This window comes from Hyperolius riggenbachi, chromosome 10, assembly GCF_040937935.1.
Source record: "Hyperolius riggenbachi isolate aHypRig1 chromosome 10, aHypRig1.pri, whole genome shotgun sequence".
NCBI classification, from domain to species: Eukaryota; Metazoa; Chordata; class Amphibia; order Anura; family Hyperoliidae; genus Hyperolius; species Hyperolius riggenbachi.
Genome location: NC_090655.1, coordinates 249,961,284 through 249,979,532, shown reverse-complemented (window position 1 = coordinate 249,979,532; position 18,249 = coordinate 249,961,284). Strand labels below are relative to the sequence as shown.

At 44.7% G+C, this 18,249-nt stretch overlaps 1 protein-coding gene across 1 annotated transcript in view; it reads left to right on the top strand.

Annotated features, from left to right (window-relative positions):
- Positions 1-1,675: 1,675 nt before the first annotated feature.
- The window catches only part of LOC137537088 (zinc finger protein 585A-like), a 51,954-nt gene continuing 35,380 nt past the window's right edge, over positions 1,676-18,249 (top strand). The window contains exons 1-6 of the mRNA XM_068259231.1: positions 1,676-1,741; positions 7,403-7,504; positions 7,628-7,795; positions 7,881-7,974; positions 8,097-8,194; positions 8,835-10,045. Of these exons, the coding sequence (XP_068115332.1) occupies positions 7,415-7,504; positions 7,628-7,795; positions 7,881-7,974; positions 8,097-8,194; positions 8,835-10,045 (1,661 nt within the window). The 5' untranslated portion in view covers positions 1,676-1,741; positions 7,403-7,414. The remainder of the gene's footprint in view (positions 1,742-7,402; positions 7,505-7,627; positions 7,796-7,880; positions 7,975-8,096; positions 8,195-8,834; positions 10,046-18,249) is intronic.

Here is an 18,249-nt window from a genome sequence, read left to right as displayed (position 1 = left end):
GGATCGCACAATTCTTATGTGCAGGATTCGTTAGATTCGGGATTCGAAAGGTTCGAGATGTTCGAGAACCTTTTTAGATTCGGATCCGGATTCGGATTCGAAGAAATTGTGGATTCGTCCCATCCCTAAACAACACCATGACGTCCAAAGAACACACCAGACAGGTCAAGGATACAGTTATTGAGAAGTTTAAAGCAGGCTTAGGCTACAAAAAGATTTTCAAAGTCTTGAACATCCCATGGAGCACTTTTCAAGCGATCATTCAGAAATGGAAGGAGTATGACACAACTGTAAACCTACCAAGACAAGGCCGTCCACCTAAACTCACAGGCCAAACAAGAAGAGCGCTGATCATAAATGCAGTCAAGAGGCCCATGGTAACTCTGGACGAGCTTAGTATTAGAGGCATGGCCAGTTCATGCACAGTAGTATTAAGGGCAGGGTCTGTCCATACACAGCAGTATTATTGGACTCAAGACTAGACTTCCATACACTTTCCCTCTCTATTCCATCTTCTAACTGTGACCCAACTAGCAACCCGTCTATCCTTCTGTTCCTGTGCTGTGATCACTGCCAGAACTTGTTCAGTACTAAGCACAAAACAGAAGACATTGTTCAGGTGTGTAAAAAAAATAGTTCCTTAGTGACTTTGGTAACACCCAGACCCTTTGAGCAAATGCATAAAAAAAACATGGACTGGATTTATTAGGATCAATATGATCTAGACCAGGCTTTCTCAACCAGGGTTCCCTGGAACCCCAGGGTTCCTTGAGGACTCTGCAGGGGTTCCTTGACATTTTACCCCATCGTGGGGGAAGTATAATAGAGCACACTATAATAGGTGGTACTGTAACAAGAAGCACTAAATGGGGGGGTCAGGAGACAGTATAATGAGTGGCAGTGTAATAGGAGATAGTGAAATTAGCAGCCTAACCTATTTAAAGACCATGCCTCCTGAAAAATTAATGTAGGGGTTCCTCGGGACCAAAAAATAGTTTGCAGGGGTTCCTTGAGACCCAAAAGTTATTTACAGGGTTCCTCCAAGGCAGGGCCGGGCCGAGGCATAGGCTGGAGAGGCTCCAGCCTCAGGGCGCAGGGTAGGAGGGGGCGCAGAATTAATTCAGCTGTCATTCCTAATTGTGTTTGAAGCAGAAAGAAATAAGAAAAGGGGATACATAGCAGTGACTGCATGCCAGATAACTAGATATTAAGGTGTTGGGGAGGTTGTGAGCCCTGTGGCCCTCTTAGTCTAATAGCAATCAGTGTGTGACGGCTGGGGTGGGAGGGATGGGGGGGGGCGCACTTTGGTGTCTCAGCCTTGGGTGCTGGAGGACCTTATCCCGGCTCTGCTCCAAGGTACAAAGGTTGAGAAAGGCTGATCTAGACAGAGGTGTCCAACATAGAATCAAATGGTGATAAATAATAAAATGATCACAAGAGAGAACAACCATTAATTATTCAAGCTGACAGTTAATCATTAATTCGCCTGCAGAATCTGAAAGTCCTTGTTCAGCTTCATCCTATTCCTTTTAGATCTATGAGAAAATTAATTATATTTTTCAAGTGGTGGGGGGAAAAAAAAAAAAAGAAAAGAAAAGAAAATGTACATTGCAGTTGGTCTATTCTCCAGTAGGTGGTAAGATCACTTAATCTGCAGACAGGAAGTACTCTCTGGCACACACAGGAATGAGGAAGTCAGAGGAGATACTGATGGATCTGGACGTGTATAAGAGTAAATAAGGTACCCAATTTAAGGTATTATTTTGAATTTACGCTTAGTAACCCTCTCTTTCCTCTCCCTCCACACCAATATCTGCTGGTAAATCTGATTAGGATAGGAGACTTTAGTGAGCTGTAGTAAGAGGGGGAAGAGCACTAATATTATTATTATGTGTATTTTATATAGGGTGTACATCTTCTGCAGCTCTGTACACGGTATATATTGTCTTGTCACTAAAGGCTCATACACACATCAGACCATAGTCTTTTGAAAATGAAAGATCACAGACCAATCTTACCACCCTTCATGTAGTATGAGAGCCATACTCTACACAATCTATTCTATGGAGCTGAACTCCACATCAGACAGAAATCTTTGCAAGATGCTGCACACATAGATGCTCTACAGACACAAAAGATCAGTATCTGCAAAAGATCTGTTCCCGCAAAAGATCCATTCCTGCATAATGCATTCATAGTCTATGAGATCTGCAGATCATCCTACACACCTTGTTTAACAGCCATTCATCTGCAGATCAGATCCACCAGGATGGATTTTCAGATCTGCAGATGATTGTCTGATCTGCAGATGAATGTCAGTTAAACAAGGTGTGTATGATGATCTGCAGATCTCATAGACTATGAATGCAATTTGCAGGAACGGATCTTTGGCAGGAACCGATATTTTGCAGATACTGATCTTTTGTGTCTGTACAGCATCTGTGTGTGCAGCATCTTGCAAAGATTTCTATCTGATGGGGAGTTCCGCTCCATAGAATATACTGTTTAGAAATGCTCTCATACTACATGGAAGGGAGTAAAATTGGTCTGTGATCTTTCATTTTCAAAAGACTATAGTCTGATGTGTGTATATGGCCTAACTGTCCCTCAGAGGAGCTCACAATCTAATCCCTACCATCCTATGTCTATATATGTATTGTGTAGTGTATGTATCATAGCCTAGGGCCAGTTTTTAGGGAGAAGTCAATTAACTTATTATCAACTATTTTTAAGCGCCAACATATTCCGTTGCGCTGTATAAAGTAAGAAAAAATATGGGGTACAAAATAATGCAGACAATGGTATACTCCAATATATTAAATCAAAGTTGATACAAAATACAGAATCGGTATCAGGGACGGATTTGTACTCTTTACCGCCCAAGGCCACTGTCACCAGTCAGCCCCCTTCAGTATGGGTAGTGAGATGACCCCTCCCCCCTTCCCTCCAGTATAGATAGCGAGATAACCTCCCCCCCAGTATAAACCAGATAAACCATCCCCCTTCCCTCTAGTATCGCTAGCCTGGTGACTCCACCCCAGTATAGGTAGCCAGATGACCCCTCCCCCTGTCCCTCCAGTATAGGTAGCCAGATGACCTCTCCTTCCTTCCCTCTAGTATAGGTAGCCAGATGACCCCTCCAGTATAGGTAGCCAGATGACTCCTTCCCCCTCTCCCCTCCAGTATAGGTAGCCAGATGACTCCTTCCCCCTCTCCCCTCCAGTATAGGTAGCCAGATGACTCCTTCCCCCTCTCCCCTCCAGTATAGGTAGCCAGATGACTCCTTCCCCCTCTCCCCTCCAGTATAGGTAGCCAGATGACTCCTTCCCCCTCTCCCCTCCAGTATAGGTAGCCAGATGACTCCTTCCCCCTCTCCCCTCCAGTATAGGTAGCCAGATGACTCCTTCCCCCTCTCCCCTCCAATATAGGTAGCCAGATGACTCCTTCCCCCTCTCCCCTCCAGTATAGGTAGCCAGATGACTCCTTCCCCCTCTCTCCTCCAGTATAGGTAGCCAGATGACTCCTTCACCCTCTCCCCTCCAGTATAGGTAGCCAGATGACTCCTTCCCCCTCTCCCCTCCAGTATAGGTAGCCAGATTACTCCTTCCCCCTCTCTCCTCCAGTATAGGTAGCCAGATTACTCCTTCACCCTCTCCCCTCCAGTATAGGTAGCCAGATGACTCTCTTAGGGCTGGTGCACACCGGAGCGGTTCTGGAGCGTTTTTAAAACGCTTGCAGGGGGAAAACCGCTTGGCTAATGAAAGTGAATAGGATGGTGCACACCAGAGAGGTTCATTTTTTCCACAAATGCAAACTCAGGGGGCTGCAGCATTTTTTTAGATTTCTGAGGCGTTTCTGCCTCAATGTTAAAGTATAGGAAAGTGGAAAACCGCTCTGAAAAACGCTAGATCAGAGCGGTTTTCCAGGCGTTTTTGTTGCAAAAGCTGCTCAGCAACAGCTTTACTGTAACAATATTTGTAATCTGCTACACAAAAACGCTCCAAAAAACGCTAGATCTGCTAGAGGTTTTTGGTGTGCACTGGGCCTAAATCCCTCAATTTTTGACCCCCCCCCCCTTTCAGTATAGGTAGCTAGCTCACTTTCACACCGCAGCAGCCATCAGTGTCACTAATTTCTCCGCTCGTCTCCAATGCAGGAGCTTCCTGTTCCTTTCAGTCTCCAAAGCCGCGGTCAGGCGCTCGCCTGATCTCCCTGCATTGCAGCATTTGCAAGCTTGGAAATGCTAGACCAGTTTAGCCTAGGCGGCCTAGGCAGTTTGGCCTAAATCCGGCCCTGATCGGTATAAAGTACAGAATTGGTAATTACAGTAACAACATTTTAATATGAATAAATGTGTAACAAAATCCAAGACACAAAAGGGTGAGAGAGCCCTGCCCTTGCGAGCGTACAATCTAAAGAACTTATCTGTATGTTTTTGGGATGTGGGAGGAAACCAGAGTGCCCAGAGGAAACTCTTGCAGACAAATTGAGAACATACAAACTCCATGCAGATGGTGATTTGGGGGATTTGAACCAGGGACCCAGCGCTGCAAGGCGAGAGTGCTATCCACTATGCCACTGAGCTGACATGCCCCTGAATTAGGGTCCCCATCCCAGGCACAAATATGTCCCAGGTGGGACACCAGATGTCCCAGGTGGGCTGCTAAATGTCCCAGCAGCTGGACGCTCTTGTGCTCTGTGCCCACCTTCTGAAAACATTGACCCGCCCACAGATCAGAGACGTACTTGGGGGTGGGGTTAAGGGGCCACTCTTGACTACCCGTCTTTCTTCTTTTGTGTCCCCCACTGAGCTGTTTCTGGGCAGCGTACTTATATTTGTGATGGCGGGTTAGCACTGCTTAATTATATGTGGTAAGATTCTGTCTTATTATATTTTGGGTCTGACAAGCGATTGTTGTATTAGTTCCTGTGGCCGCACTCCTGTCTGTGGGCCAGTGCTGATGTACTGCGAATGAGCGAGTATGGTCAGCCATTATGCAGTAACATGAAGCCACTCGTGGATGAGCAGCTTTGTGGTACTGTGGAGGTGTGGACAATACTCGAGCATGCAGATAATGTCTCACAACATTATTTGTGAATGTTTTCTTTATTGTGCAGCACATTACCCCATGACCTATATATATTTATGTATTTATGCGTTGGTATGTAACATAATATCCCGTGCCTGCCTCCAGACATTGGCCTGCCTGTCTTTTCTGTCCCTCCCATCCCGCATCCCAGGTTAGGCCCAGAAAACTCACTGTAAGCAGTGGGAAGGCAGGAGACACCAGTGAGTTGTAGGATCGCCTCTTGCATTGCTGCCAGCTTTGAGCGCTCTTAGCTTCCTCTCAGTAAGCCTGATGAGGGAGTCGCTCTCAATGGCTTTCCTGTAGCAGGTGTGACATTGGATGAGAAGGTCTTGTACTGTACTTACATAGGAAATTAGTGCCCAGCTAGCTGGGTTGAGTTTTGGATATTTTGCTTGGTGGTTTCCACAAGTTAGATGATGTTACGAGGATCAATCAGTATTTACCACCATGTCCAACTATCAGACAGCAGGTCAGTTGGCAGAAGAATTATCTGTTGGCCAACTTGATTGAATTGCTTATCAGATTGGGAGTCAGTATTGCTGTGCTTTTATATCCACTAACTCTGAACCTTGTTGTGTTTATCTAACGTTGTTAGCTTAGTAGAGATTCGGTTTTGGATTCCCCACAGTTCTCAACAGCCCCTCCCTTTTTTAGGACGGTCCCTATCTGGGATCTAAATCCTTCTGACCAGGGCTGTGGAGTTGGAGTCCAGGAGTTGGAGTCGGAGCAATTTTGGGTATCTGGAGTCAGTGGCTTTAATTAACTGAGGAGTCGGATGATTTTTGAACCAAATCCATAGCCTTTGTAAAAATTAGACTAAGGAGTCAGTCAAGGAGTCGGAGTCAGAGCAATTTTAGGTACCTGGAGTCGGAGTCTGACTCCTCAGTTTATGAAACCACCGTCGAAGTTGCAGTCCCATGATTTTTGTACCGACTCCACAGCCCTGCTTCTGACCATGTTTCCTTTTCATTTGCCTGTATTTTTGGCCTTATGTAGATGGCTGTAAAAAAAAGTTTATTCCTCTACTATGAAAGTATTCGCTTGTCTATGGGAAAAAGCATTCATGTTTTCATACACGCATTACTGCATTTGTTGATTTTTGATGATTTTTTTAAGGTTTTGTTTGCGGTTTCTTTAATACTTTTGTATGCAAAATTTCTCAATGCAAATTCTTCATGGTTATCAATTAAATTTGCATATAGAATGCATCCTATTACTAACAAAATGTGATTTCTTTTTTTTTTTTTTTTTTTTGTATATTTATACAAAAACTGCATTTCCCTCGACTTCCAGTGAAACCAGGGCTTTGGAGTTGGGTACAAAAATCATCCAACTCCAAATTCGACTCCACAGTTTATGAAACCACTTACTTTGAATCCAGGTACCCAAAATTGCTCCAACTCCTCGACTCTGACTCCATAGCCCTTGCAGGCCTATTGAGTGGGTACAAAAATCATCGAACTCCAACTCTGACACCTCCGTTTATGAAATCACCAACTCCATGTACCCAAAAATTGCTCTGACTCCTCAGCCCTGACTGAAACACAATTTAAATGTTTTACACAAAAAAACTACTACTACTGTCCCAAATTAAAGCCTGGTTCACACCATACAATTTTGACTTCAGATCCTATTCGAGCGAGTGATCAAATCAATATTCAGATCTCCCATCGATAGGATATAGAAGAAAGCTAGCGTATACATATATGCAATATCTTTTCAAATTCCAATCAGATTGCTGATCATTTTCCTGATTGAGGATCAATCGAAAATGAATCAAAAGGACATATGAAAGGATAGCCAGTATTTTGGTCGATATATTCCAGCATGTCTGATCTGCTTCCTATCGAGAAACAGATTGATTTTGAGCTTGAGATCGGTCTCTCGCAATTTGTAGGCTGTATATTTTTTTCGCCCAGATCCGTTCATTTTCTCTATCGGAAATCTGATCTGAAGTGTAAATTGCATAGTGTGTACCTAAAATGCAATCTCGAATTTGCTGCCTCAGCAGGTTGGAAGGTGTGGTGACACTGGTGAATGAAGCCTTCATGTTGCATTACGGTGTACCTCAAACCTCTCCTCAGGTCCCATCAGCAGTGCTCGACTTGCAGGTAGCTACCCTCGTGCATCGGTTGGGTCATTCGTTTCTCAGCAACAGTTACTGTCTACCCTGTGTGACCTCCCACCACAGCATGCGCACTGTTAGTGGGACTTGAGAACAGGTTTGGGAGTCAGAATTGTATATTGTTACCCCATCTTACTATGCGCCTGAGTTTTATAGACCAGCTAATTTCTATGTTTTTACTCATCAGCTTGCAGGAGACATGACTACCACCCCGGACAAGGACTGGAGTCATGTGACTGAGAGGATACTAGACCTCACCCTGGAGATCATCTACCTGCTGACCGGAGAGGTGAGGAGGGTTCTGGGAGGTCACATGACCTAACTCATACCAGGGCAAAACACCAAACTGGAGAGGTGCGGAGGATTCTGGGACTGTATAAAGTGATGGCTGTCAACTTATGTTTTCATGCAGGAAAACAGAGTGAAGAAGACATCTGTTGAGCTATTGACCACCAGGAGCCATTTTCATGGACTGTCCTACATTAAAGTGCCCACTTCTTATTCCCTGGCAAATAAGGCGGACAATGAGAAGAAGATTCTAGATGTCATCTGCAAGATGATGGAGCTGCTGACAGGAGAGGTGAGCAGTGCTAGGAATTATGGGATATTATGCAGTAACAACAAGGGGTGTGGCTGTAGACTGACTGTATCATTGTGTGTGTCAGGTTCCTAAAGGGTATCGGAAACCTGAGTATGTAGAAGGATACAAGGAGGTCTATGAGGGCAGCATGATGGAGAATCAGCCCCTCACATCATCGGGTAAGAGGAGACTTTCATTTCTTGTACAGGAGAGAGCAGTATGGAGGGTCCACCTGGATCCTTCCATCACCTGATAAACACATAGAGACAATGTATTCAATCAGTGTGTGTGTTTCCTACAGATGTATCCAGTAACAGAAGCCCACCAGAGAGATGTACAGGTCCTCATTATTCCCAGGATTGTCCACAAGAAGAACATAACTACACTTGCCTTCATGAGGTAGATAATGAGAAATGAGGGTCTACAACTCATAGGGGTTGATTCACTAAAGGAAATAGCGCGAGTAACCTCCTGTTGCTCGCACTATTTCCACAGCGTGCTTTAAATGTAATGCGGTTTACGCTATGTGCGCTATTAGCTGGGTAGCGCACATATAAACGAGTGCACGCTATGCTGCGGTCACTGCAGCATAGCAAACACTATTACCTTAAACCTCCTTTCAGCATATAAGGAGCGCTCCCCTCCCGCCCTAAGCCCCCTTGTGAAGTGCCAGGCAGCCTATTGGGCCAATCAGAGGGTGGGTATCACGTCCTCTACAGTGATTGGACCTGCAGGGGCTCAGGGCGGGAGTAGAGGAGCGCTCCTTATATGCTGCAAGGAGGCTTAAGATTATAGTGTTCGCTATGCTGCAGTGACTGCAGCATAGCGTGCACTCTTGTTTATATGTGCGCTACCCAGCTAATAGCACTAATAGCGTAAACCGCATTACATTTAAAGCACGCTGTGGAAATAGTACAAGTAACAGGAGGTTACTTGCGCTATTTCCTTTAGTGAATCAACCGCATAGTTTCCTCCCACTCTGAGAATATGATTTTGTGTGAAGTGCAATTTTATTATAATGTTGATTTTTTTGGTTTAGTGTGAAGATGTGATGGATGTGAAAATTGAGGTTAAAGAAGAAGAAGAGACGTATGTGAGGAGTGATCAGCCGTCTATGGAGGAGGGAGACATGATTGGGACAATTAAGGAAGAAGAAACATATTGGAGAGGTGGTCAGTCATCTTCTGGGATGTCCTGTGCTGTTGCACTTAGGACTCCAAATCCATCTTCTCCAGAAAAATCCTCTTCCGGGACTGTTAGACCTGAAGAAGTATTATGTTGTGCTGACGAAAGTACAGGTTTCAGAAGGGAATCACATCACTCTGAACATCAGCAAGAACACAACAGGGATCAGCCATCTTTCATTGAGAAATCAAGCCTTGACCAAGATTTGTCAAGCCACACCGATGAAATGCCTTACGTGTGCTCAGAGTGCGGCCAACAATTTGTGCAGAAAATTCACCTACGGAGGCATCTTGCGAGTCACATGGGTGACCGTCCATTTTCCTGTCCAGAGTGTGGGAAGTGTTTCACGCAGAAAAAAAATCTGATCACCCACCAGCGAGGCCACACGGGGAAAATGCCATTTGTATGCGGCGAGTGTGGGAAAGGCTTTCCATGGAAGTCTATGCTCCACACCCACCAAAGAAGCCACACCGGTGAGATGCCCTACGAATGTTCGGAGTGTGGGAAACGGTTCCGGCAGAAAGAGAAGCTTAACTTTCACGTCCGGACCCACACCGGCGAGCGCCCTTTCTCCTGTCCAGAGTGTGGGAAATGTTACAACCAAAAATACAGCCTCGACCAACACTTGAGAATTCATTCAGCAGACTGTACGTTGTCTTGTGCAGAGTGTGGGAAATCTTTACAAACAAGAAGTCAGCTGTGTTTACACTTGAGGGTCCACACTGGTGAGAAGGTTTATTCCTGCTCAGAGTGTGAGAAGTTATTCCTCACCCAATCAAAGCTAGTTTTGCACCAGAGAGTTCATACTGGGGAGAAACCGTTCCGGTGCGCTCAGTGTGGGAAATGCTTTGCAGAGAAAGGAAGCCTCAAAGAACATTCGAAAGTCCACAGCGGCCAGAAGCCATTTCCCTGCCCTGAGTGTGGGAAATGTTTCCTGAGGAAGCAAGACCTTCTGAAACACAGAAGGAGGCACACTGGCGAGAGACCGTATGCATGTACAGAGTGTGGGAAATGTTTTGTTCAGATATCGCACCTTAGCACACACCAGAGGGTTCACAATGGCAAGTGAGGTATTTTATGCTGAGTGTGGGAAAGGGTTTTTATGCAGAAAGCAGACATTGTTTTGCCTAGCAGGGAAATTACACAGGCAAGTATAGTTTATTTTATTTTGTGTATTCAGAGTGTGGGAAATGCTTTAAAGCCAAAGATATATGAATGCATAAGCACATAATGCAGGACCTCTGATGCTGGTGACCTATCTGTGGTAGTGTTTGCTCCATGAATTGATCTGTTAAAGGAAACCTGAAGTGGAGGCTGCCATATTAATTTCCTTTTAAACAATACCAGTTGCCTGGCTATCCTGCCTATCCTCTAATACTTTTAGGGCCCATTTACACTAGGGCGATTTGCGGGCATTTTCCATAGATTCCCAAATCCCCGGTGATCGCTAGCACTTTGAAAAGCGATAGTATATGGTAGTGATCTCACTGCAGCGATTGCCGGCGATTCACAGAAAACAAAAATGTGTTGCATGCAGCGCTTTTCCACGATTTTGGAGTGATTGCAGTTCAAATGTTAAAAATTTGTGAAACGCGGTGACTCAAAAATCATGCAAATGTACAGTGAAAGTACACGTTTTGCGATCCCCAGTGTGAACAGGGCCTAAGCCAGAGACGCTGAACAAGTATATGCAAATCAGGTGTTTCTGACATTGTCAGATCTGACAAGATAATGTAATTTATACACTACTGATGCCAAATAGACCAGCAGGGCAACTGGAAATCAATATGGCAGCCTCCATTTTCTTCTCACTTCAACTGTCTTTTAACAGCATAATAGGGATTTATATGCTAAGCTTGGAGAATGATGGAGAACCTGGTCTAGAACAGCCTTGCTTGGGTCATATCAGGACATTGCAGGGCTGCTGAAACATTAGAAATTTGCCTACTGTCATGTGCAGCACCCTTACTGACAGCTTTATTTCCTGTGTCTAACATGTTTCGAGGGTTGCATGTTGTTTTCCAACATACAAGGTAGATTTATTCTTCACCCTCATAACTTTCCCCCCAGCAGGCTCTGACTGACCTCTGATTGGTCACTATACTCTCAGCAGAGAGCAGACTGGCTCTGACTGACCACTGATTGGTAGCTGTACTCTCAGCAGAGAGCAGACTGGCTCTGACTGACCACTGATTGGTAGCTGTACTCTCAGCAGAGAGCAGACTGGCTCTCACTGACCTCTGATTGGTCGCTGTGCTCTCAGCAGAGAACAGAGTGGCTCTGACTGACCTCTGATTGGTCGCTGTACTCTCAGCAGAGGGCAGACTGGCTCTGACTGACCTCTGATTGGTCGCTGTGCTCTCAGCAGAGAACAGAGTGGCTCTGACTGACCTCTGATTGGTCACTGTACTCTCAGCAGAGGGCAGACTGACTCTGACTGACCTCTGATTGGTCACTGTACTCTCAGCAGAGGGCAGACTGACTCTGACTGACCTCTGATTGGTCTCTGTACTCTCAGAAGAGGACAGATTTGCTCTGACTGGTCGCTGTACTTTCAGCACTGTACTCTGCCCTAGCTTTGATCATGCACAATGAAGAGAGATTTAATTTTCTGGGATTACAAGGAAATGGATATAAACAGAAGTATGTAAGCATGGCAATATTTATATTATTTTCTAATAAACGTGCTTTCTTCTCAAGTCGGGGTGCTGTCATTGCTATGTGGTGTCCTGTCCATAATAACTCACCAGTCCCTTCACAGAAATGTTATTATATCACATGCTACACCCCTAACAACAAGTCCAACCCCTTTCTCTGATTTACATAAAAGGACACCTGAAGCAATAAAAAAAAAAGGTTAGATCCCTCTGGAAGCCTCTAGATAGTCCAGCAGTGGAATGATTGGCTGCTGAGGATCGGTAACTACTAAGGCAAGGACCTAACTTCTGTTTTTTAAAATCACTTCAGGTGGACTTTAACCACTTCAGTACCAGCAGTCTCTGGTCCTTAAGGAGAGACCGCTGTCACCAAAAACCGGGACTCGCCAACCTCACACCGCATGGAATCGCTGCTACCGCCGATCACACCGCTCACCCATCGCCCCATTCTACTTGCTCTGCCCTCATATCGTTCTGTGAGCCGGTCAGGAGATGATTTCATTGGCTTCTGACCGTGTCATCAATGTGAGCTCAATGGGATTGGCTCACAGTGATCACGGAGTCGGGAGTAATCGGCTCCTGACTGGCTCACAGAGCTCTGCTGTCATACTGACAGCAGGGTAAGTGGGTTGCGGCGAGGGAGAGATCGTCGGTAGCAGCAAGAACTGCCAGAGCCTGTGGTGGTGGTGGTGTATGAAATCTGCGCCCTGGCAGGGATAAACGCTCCCAAACAGGGCGTATATTTCAGCATTGTCCGAAAGCGGTGAAAGGGGCACTATGATGAAAAATTGTAAAATTTAAAATATGTGCAAACAGACAAATAAGAAGTACATTTTTTCCAGAGTAAAATGAGCCATTAATTACTTTTCTCCTGTGTTGCTGTCACTTACAGTAGGTAGTAGAAATCTGACAGAAGCAACAGGTTTTGGACTAGTTCATCTCTTCATAGGGGATTCTCAGCAAGGCTTTTATTCTTTATAAAGATATTCCCTAAAAAGGATTTAAACAATGATGCTGGCCAGTCTCCCTGCTCGCTACACAGTTTTTTTTGCAGTTGGACAGAGCAACTGCCATTGCTTTTCAAAATAAATAAATCCCTGAGAATCCCCCATGAAGAGATGGACTAGTCTAGAACTTGTACCTTCTATCAGATTTCTACTACCTACTGTAAGTGACAGGAACATAGGAGAAAAGTAATTTATGGCTCATTTTACTCTGGAAAAAAACATATTTTTTTATTTGTATGTGTTCGCACATATTTTACATTTTACATTTTTTTGCCATAGTGCCCATTTTCTTTGCTGGAGAATGTAAGCAAACCAGCAAGCCTGGGAAAAATTGAACAGACACTGTGCTGTGACATATAGTAGAGCGCAGTAGCAAACATTTCCTTTACCTATATACTACTGTATATCAGCGATATGTAATATGTTGCCACTTTTATAAATACAATAAATAAATAATTATATTGGTGTGTAACCCCATCCTTCCAGCGATGTCACAGCCAAGGGGTGTTTATACATGCAGAATTCTGCTCGCAGAGCATTCTGGGAAACCAGATATTATTTCTACTGGCTTCAGAACAAAGAATAAACAGATATTCTGCAGTGAATGCACCTACCAGCAGTAAAGATGTCCCACCCCCCAGTGATAAATCTCAGAATGTAAATCAGGAAGAGGAACGATTTTACAGTGGGCAAACACTGACTAAATAATCTATTGTATTGTAAAAAAAAAAAAGCTATTTTCACTACAGTTCCTCTTTTACTTTATAAATACAGTAAATAAATATATTTATGTTTAACCCCATCCTTCCAGTGATGTCACAGCCAAGGGGTGTTTATACATGCAGAATTCTGCTTGCAGAGCATTCTGGGAAACCAGGTATTCTACTGGCTTCAAAACAAAGAATAAACAAATATTCTGCAGTGAATGCACCTACCAGCAGTAAAGATGTCCGCCCCCAGTGATAAATCTCAGAATGTAAATCAGGGAAAGGAACGATTTTATAATGGGCAAACACTGACTAAATAATCTATTAATGAGTATTGTAAAAAAAATAATTTTATTTTCACTACAGTTCCTCTTTTACTATAAACTAAATGAACATCAACCAGTGTCTGCAAAACCCACAATTGCAAAATGAAATTGTTAGCATACATCGATGGTGCAGTGCGGACCTGAACTCAAAACATCCTCTCTGCTCTTAAGGCTACTTACACACCAAGATGTAGCGTTTTAGGGGACGTTATGGTCGCATAAGGTGCCCCTAGCGCAACGCCTGGTGGTGCGGGAGAGGACGTTAGAGTGAGCCGCGTTAGGCGGCTCTATCCGCATGAGGTCTCCCAGGGTGGCGCTGATTGGCCGGCGGGACCACGTGATGCGGAGCAAGACACTCCACATCACGTGATCCCGCCGGCCAATTAGCGGCCGCCAGTGCAGTGCATATTAAGTAGCCATGTGCGCGGCTACTGTAGCGGCATCTCCCCGCCTCCTCTCCGCCCCCCCACTGAGCATGTGCAAACAGTCTAACGCGGCTAAAGCCGCTAAAACGCACAGCATGCTGCACTTTCACTACAACGTGCAGCGTTACATGTAACGCAACGTGGGCAGTGTGAACAGCCCACTTGTGTTACATTGCTGTGCGTTGGGGGAGCGTTACAGGCTGCACTAAAGTGCGCCTGTAACGTCCCTGTGTGGAAGCAGCCTAAAGGTATGCAACAGCATAATAACCTTTCAAGAAAAAAATATGTCTTTGTTGCAGCTGATAGAAATCCTAAAATAAATCTGCAATGTGTCTTCTTCCTGAAGCCAGTTGTGTGTGGTTTGGTATTAGTCATGGAGAGAATCCGAAGACATAACAACAAAGGTTGTTTAGGTGATGCCTTTAATGACTGACTGTACAAGATTCCTTTGCAACCTTTTAAAACTTTAAGAACCTTAGTTTCGAAAGCTTGCAAAGGAATATTGTACAATTAGTCATTAAAGGTATTGTTATGTCTTTGGATCTTCTTCCTGATTCATGGAAGCAGACATATTATTAACCTCCTGTGTTTTTAAATGAGCTTATCTGCCATGGCAGTCATGTGACACAGGGGAGAAATCAAATTACAACTAGTGATTAGACACAAATGAGGGAGAATTAGACAGGCTAAACTGTCTAAATACATACAGGGTGCATTTCTCTATATTTCCTTCTGTCTTGTGCAGGTCCACTTTAATGCTGGTTTCTGTTTTAAAATACAGGCTTGTGACCTTAACTGTTCATCTGGTTCATCACCTCATCACTCCTGCTGATACTAAGGAGTGGAGAGACAAAAATTAGAATAGGGGAGGTTAGAAAGAAAATGCTTTAGTGCAATAGCAACATTTCAGCAACACACACTGCAGCTTGTTTACTATCAGTACAGACACAGAGTAACAGCTTATACTGTACATACTGGAGATAGCAGAGATCAGCACATACTGCAGCTAGTTTACTATTAATACAGGCACAGAGTAACAGCTTATACTGTACATACTGGAGGTAGCAGAGATCAGCACACACTGCAGCTAGTTTACTATCCGTAAAAGGCACAGAATAACCGCTTATGTTGGAGGTAGCAGAGATCAACACACACTGCAGCTAGTTTACTATCAGTACAGGCACAGCATATCAACTTATACTGTATATACTGGAGGTAGCAGAGATCAGCACACTCTGCAGCTAGTTTACTATTAGTACAGGCATGGAGTAACAGCTTATACTGTACATACCGGAGGCAGCAAAGATCAGCACACACTGCAGCTAGTGTACTATCAGTACAGGCACAGAGTAAAAACTTATACTGTACATACTGGAGGCAGCAGAGATCAGCACATACTGCAGCTAGTTTACTATCAGTACAGGCACAGAGTAACAGCTTATACTGTACATACCGGAGGCAGCAGAGATCAGCACACACTGCAGCTAGTTTACTATCAGTACAGGCACAGAGTAACAGCTTATAATGTACACACTGGGGGTAGCAGAGATCAGCACACACTGCAGCTAGTTTACTATCAGTACAGGCACAGAGTATCAGCTTATATTGTACATACTGGAGGTAGCAGAGATCAGCACACACTGCAGCTAGTTTACTGTTAGTAAGTTACAGATGTCAGCAGACACCTTGGAGGCAGCAGAGCTTTGTCTGGGCTGTCCCTGTAGCTGCAGTCATCTCCCGCCATTAACACTGCAGTCACTGGACATATAATGCAGGTAAACATCAGGAGTGGCAGTGTAGCTGTGGTTGAGACCAAGGCCAATGGTGGGTCTGACTTCCCTCCTCTGATACTGCGCCATCCTCCCTCAGTACCCCCCATGTGCTCCATCCATTCACCTCTATGCCCACTGATCCTCTCCAGGATTGCTTGAAGGCCTGTATGTAGGAGAATGGCAGTGGGAAACTGTGCAGAAGAAAAGGAATGGTTCCCATGCTGGAGCAGCTGCTTTCCACCACTGCACTACTCTACATGGGGGGAGGGAGGGCACTTATGTGCTGCAAAAGGTTATAGTGGCCTCAGTTGTAATGGGGTTGAGGTCACCAGAGTTCTGCTGAGGAGGCTCCACGCCGGCGTGGGAGCGATCCATGCGTATGGGGCTGGAGGAAGCCCCAGGTATGTATACAATTTTTATTGTTAATCAGCTCTGGAAATGTTAAAAATTCTGTTAGGATGCAGGCCAAATAGTGTAAAGATTCAAACGTAATCCTGAACCTAGCTTTTTCTGTTCAAGCTTTTGTTTAAACAGTGTGAAACTTTCTTACTGTAAGTTTATTTTATCTGTATGTTGCTTTCCCTTTTTTACGGTTCTGATCCAGGTCTGTATAATGCTTGAAAAAGAAGCCTAATGTTTTGAAAGCTTGCAATAAAAAATACACAGTTAATAAAGGGTATTACCTGAATCATCGTTTGTTGGTTTGATGCCTGCATAACACACAGGGTTTTTACACACTTCGACTTTTCCACTAGGCTGCGATCCGATACAAAAAAGTGGATTGCAGGCCTCTTGCCGATCGCAGCAGCACGGTGCTCATTTCCCATTAGTGCATTTTGTTTTTTCCCAGAATGCAATCGCCAGCTTGCACAATTCTTCATGCTATTGCACTCCATTCCTGAAGGTGCAAACACGGCGTGTGTAAAATACGAGTTGCACCATTGCAGAGTGATTGTGCTTGTGATCACGTTTCCCAGTGGAACAGAGCCCTTCAGCCAATGTGTAATGTGTGAGGGCAAATAGATTTTGAATATGATTATCAGATGTAGGTAATCGCTCATATTATACGAAAGTGGTAAAATTGGCTAATTAACATTGGATGTGTTAGTTCCTTTTTAGGCTGGTTTCACAGTGGGACGTTACAGGCGCACGTTAGAGCAGCCTGTAACGCAGCCCACCGCACAGTAATGAAAAATCAATGGGGCTGTTCACAGTGCGGACGTTGCGTTATATTGTAACGCTGCGTCACAAGACAACGTACTGCATGCAGTACTTTAGATGCGGCTGAGCCGCGTTAGACTGCTTGCACATGCTCAGTAATGTTGTGGAGGAGCGGAGAGCGGCCAGGCACATGGCTTATTAATATGCACTGCACGTTGTGACGTGCAGTGTTCACTTCCTGGAGCGGCCGCTCTGTGCGGCGATTGGCCGACGGGACCACGTGATGCCGCATGCGCACAAGAGTGCGCATCACGGCATCACTGACGCCAGAGTGAGCTGCACAACGCAGCTCACTCTGACGTCCAGATCCAGCACCACCAGGCGTTGCGTTAGGGGGACGTTATGCGACCTTAACGCCCCCTCTAACGCAACGTCCTGGTGTGAAATTAGCCTTAAAGGAAACCAGAGCTGATATAAAGAAAACATTTTTTACATACCCCGGGCTTCCTCTAGCCCCATGAGCACGGATCACTCACACGCCGCCGTCCTCCTCTGCCTGCAGCTCCAATACCGGGGTCCCGTTACTTCAGCCACTCAGGGCCAGTCTATGCAGGAGAAGAGCGCCCTCTACGTATCTTTCCAGTGGCTGCTGGAGAGATACGCAAAGAGCGCACTTCTCTTATGTCAGACTGGCTCCGACTGACGGAAGTGATAGCACCCGGTACCGAAGCTGCAGGTAGCGGAGGACAGCGGCGTGGGAGCGATCCGTGCGCATGTGGCTGGAGGGAGCCCGGGGTATGTATGAAACATCGTCTTTATATGTTTCAATGGTTTTTATTGAACAGTTTTTGAAAATTTTTACAACAGACTTAATAAAGTAAGTCTTATATCTCTTGAACAAAAATAATATACATTACATAGATACTCACATATATAAAGACAGTGTTTCTTGTCATTGATATGCAAAAATCAGTACATATACATATATGTCTGTTTGGGCTATGTATCTACAACACTATTTGTATGCAGTCCAGAACACCAAGATGTTATAAGAACATCGTCTTTATATCAGCTCTGGTACAAACACAATTTTGATTGGCCAATTTATCACTTCCATGCAGTATAAGAGCTTCCCTACACAATCTGTTCTTAAGCCTGGTACACACCTTTAATTTTGATTGACCAATTGTTACTACCACCATGTAGTATGGTAA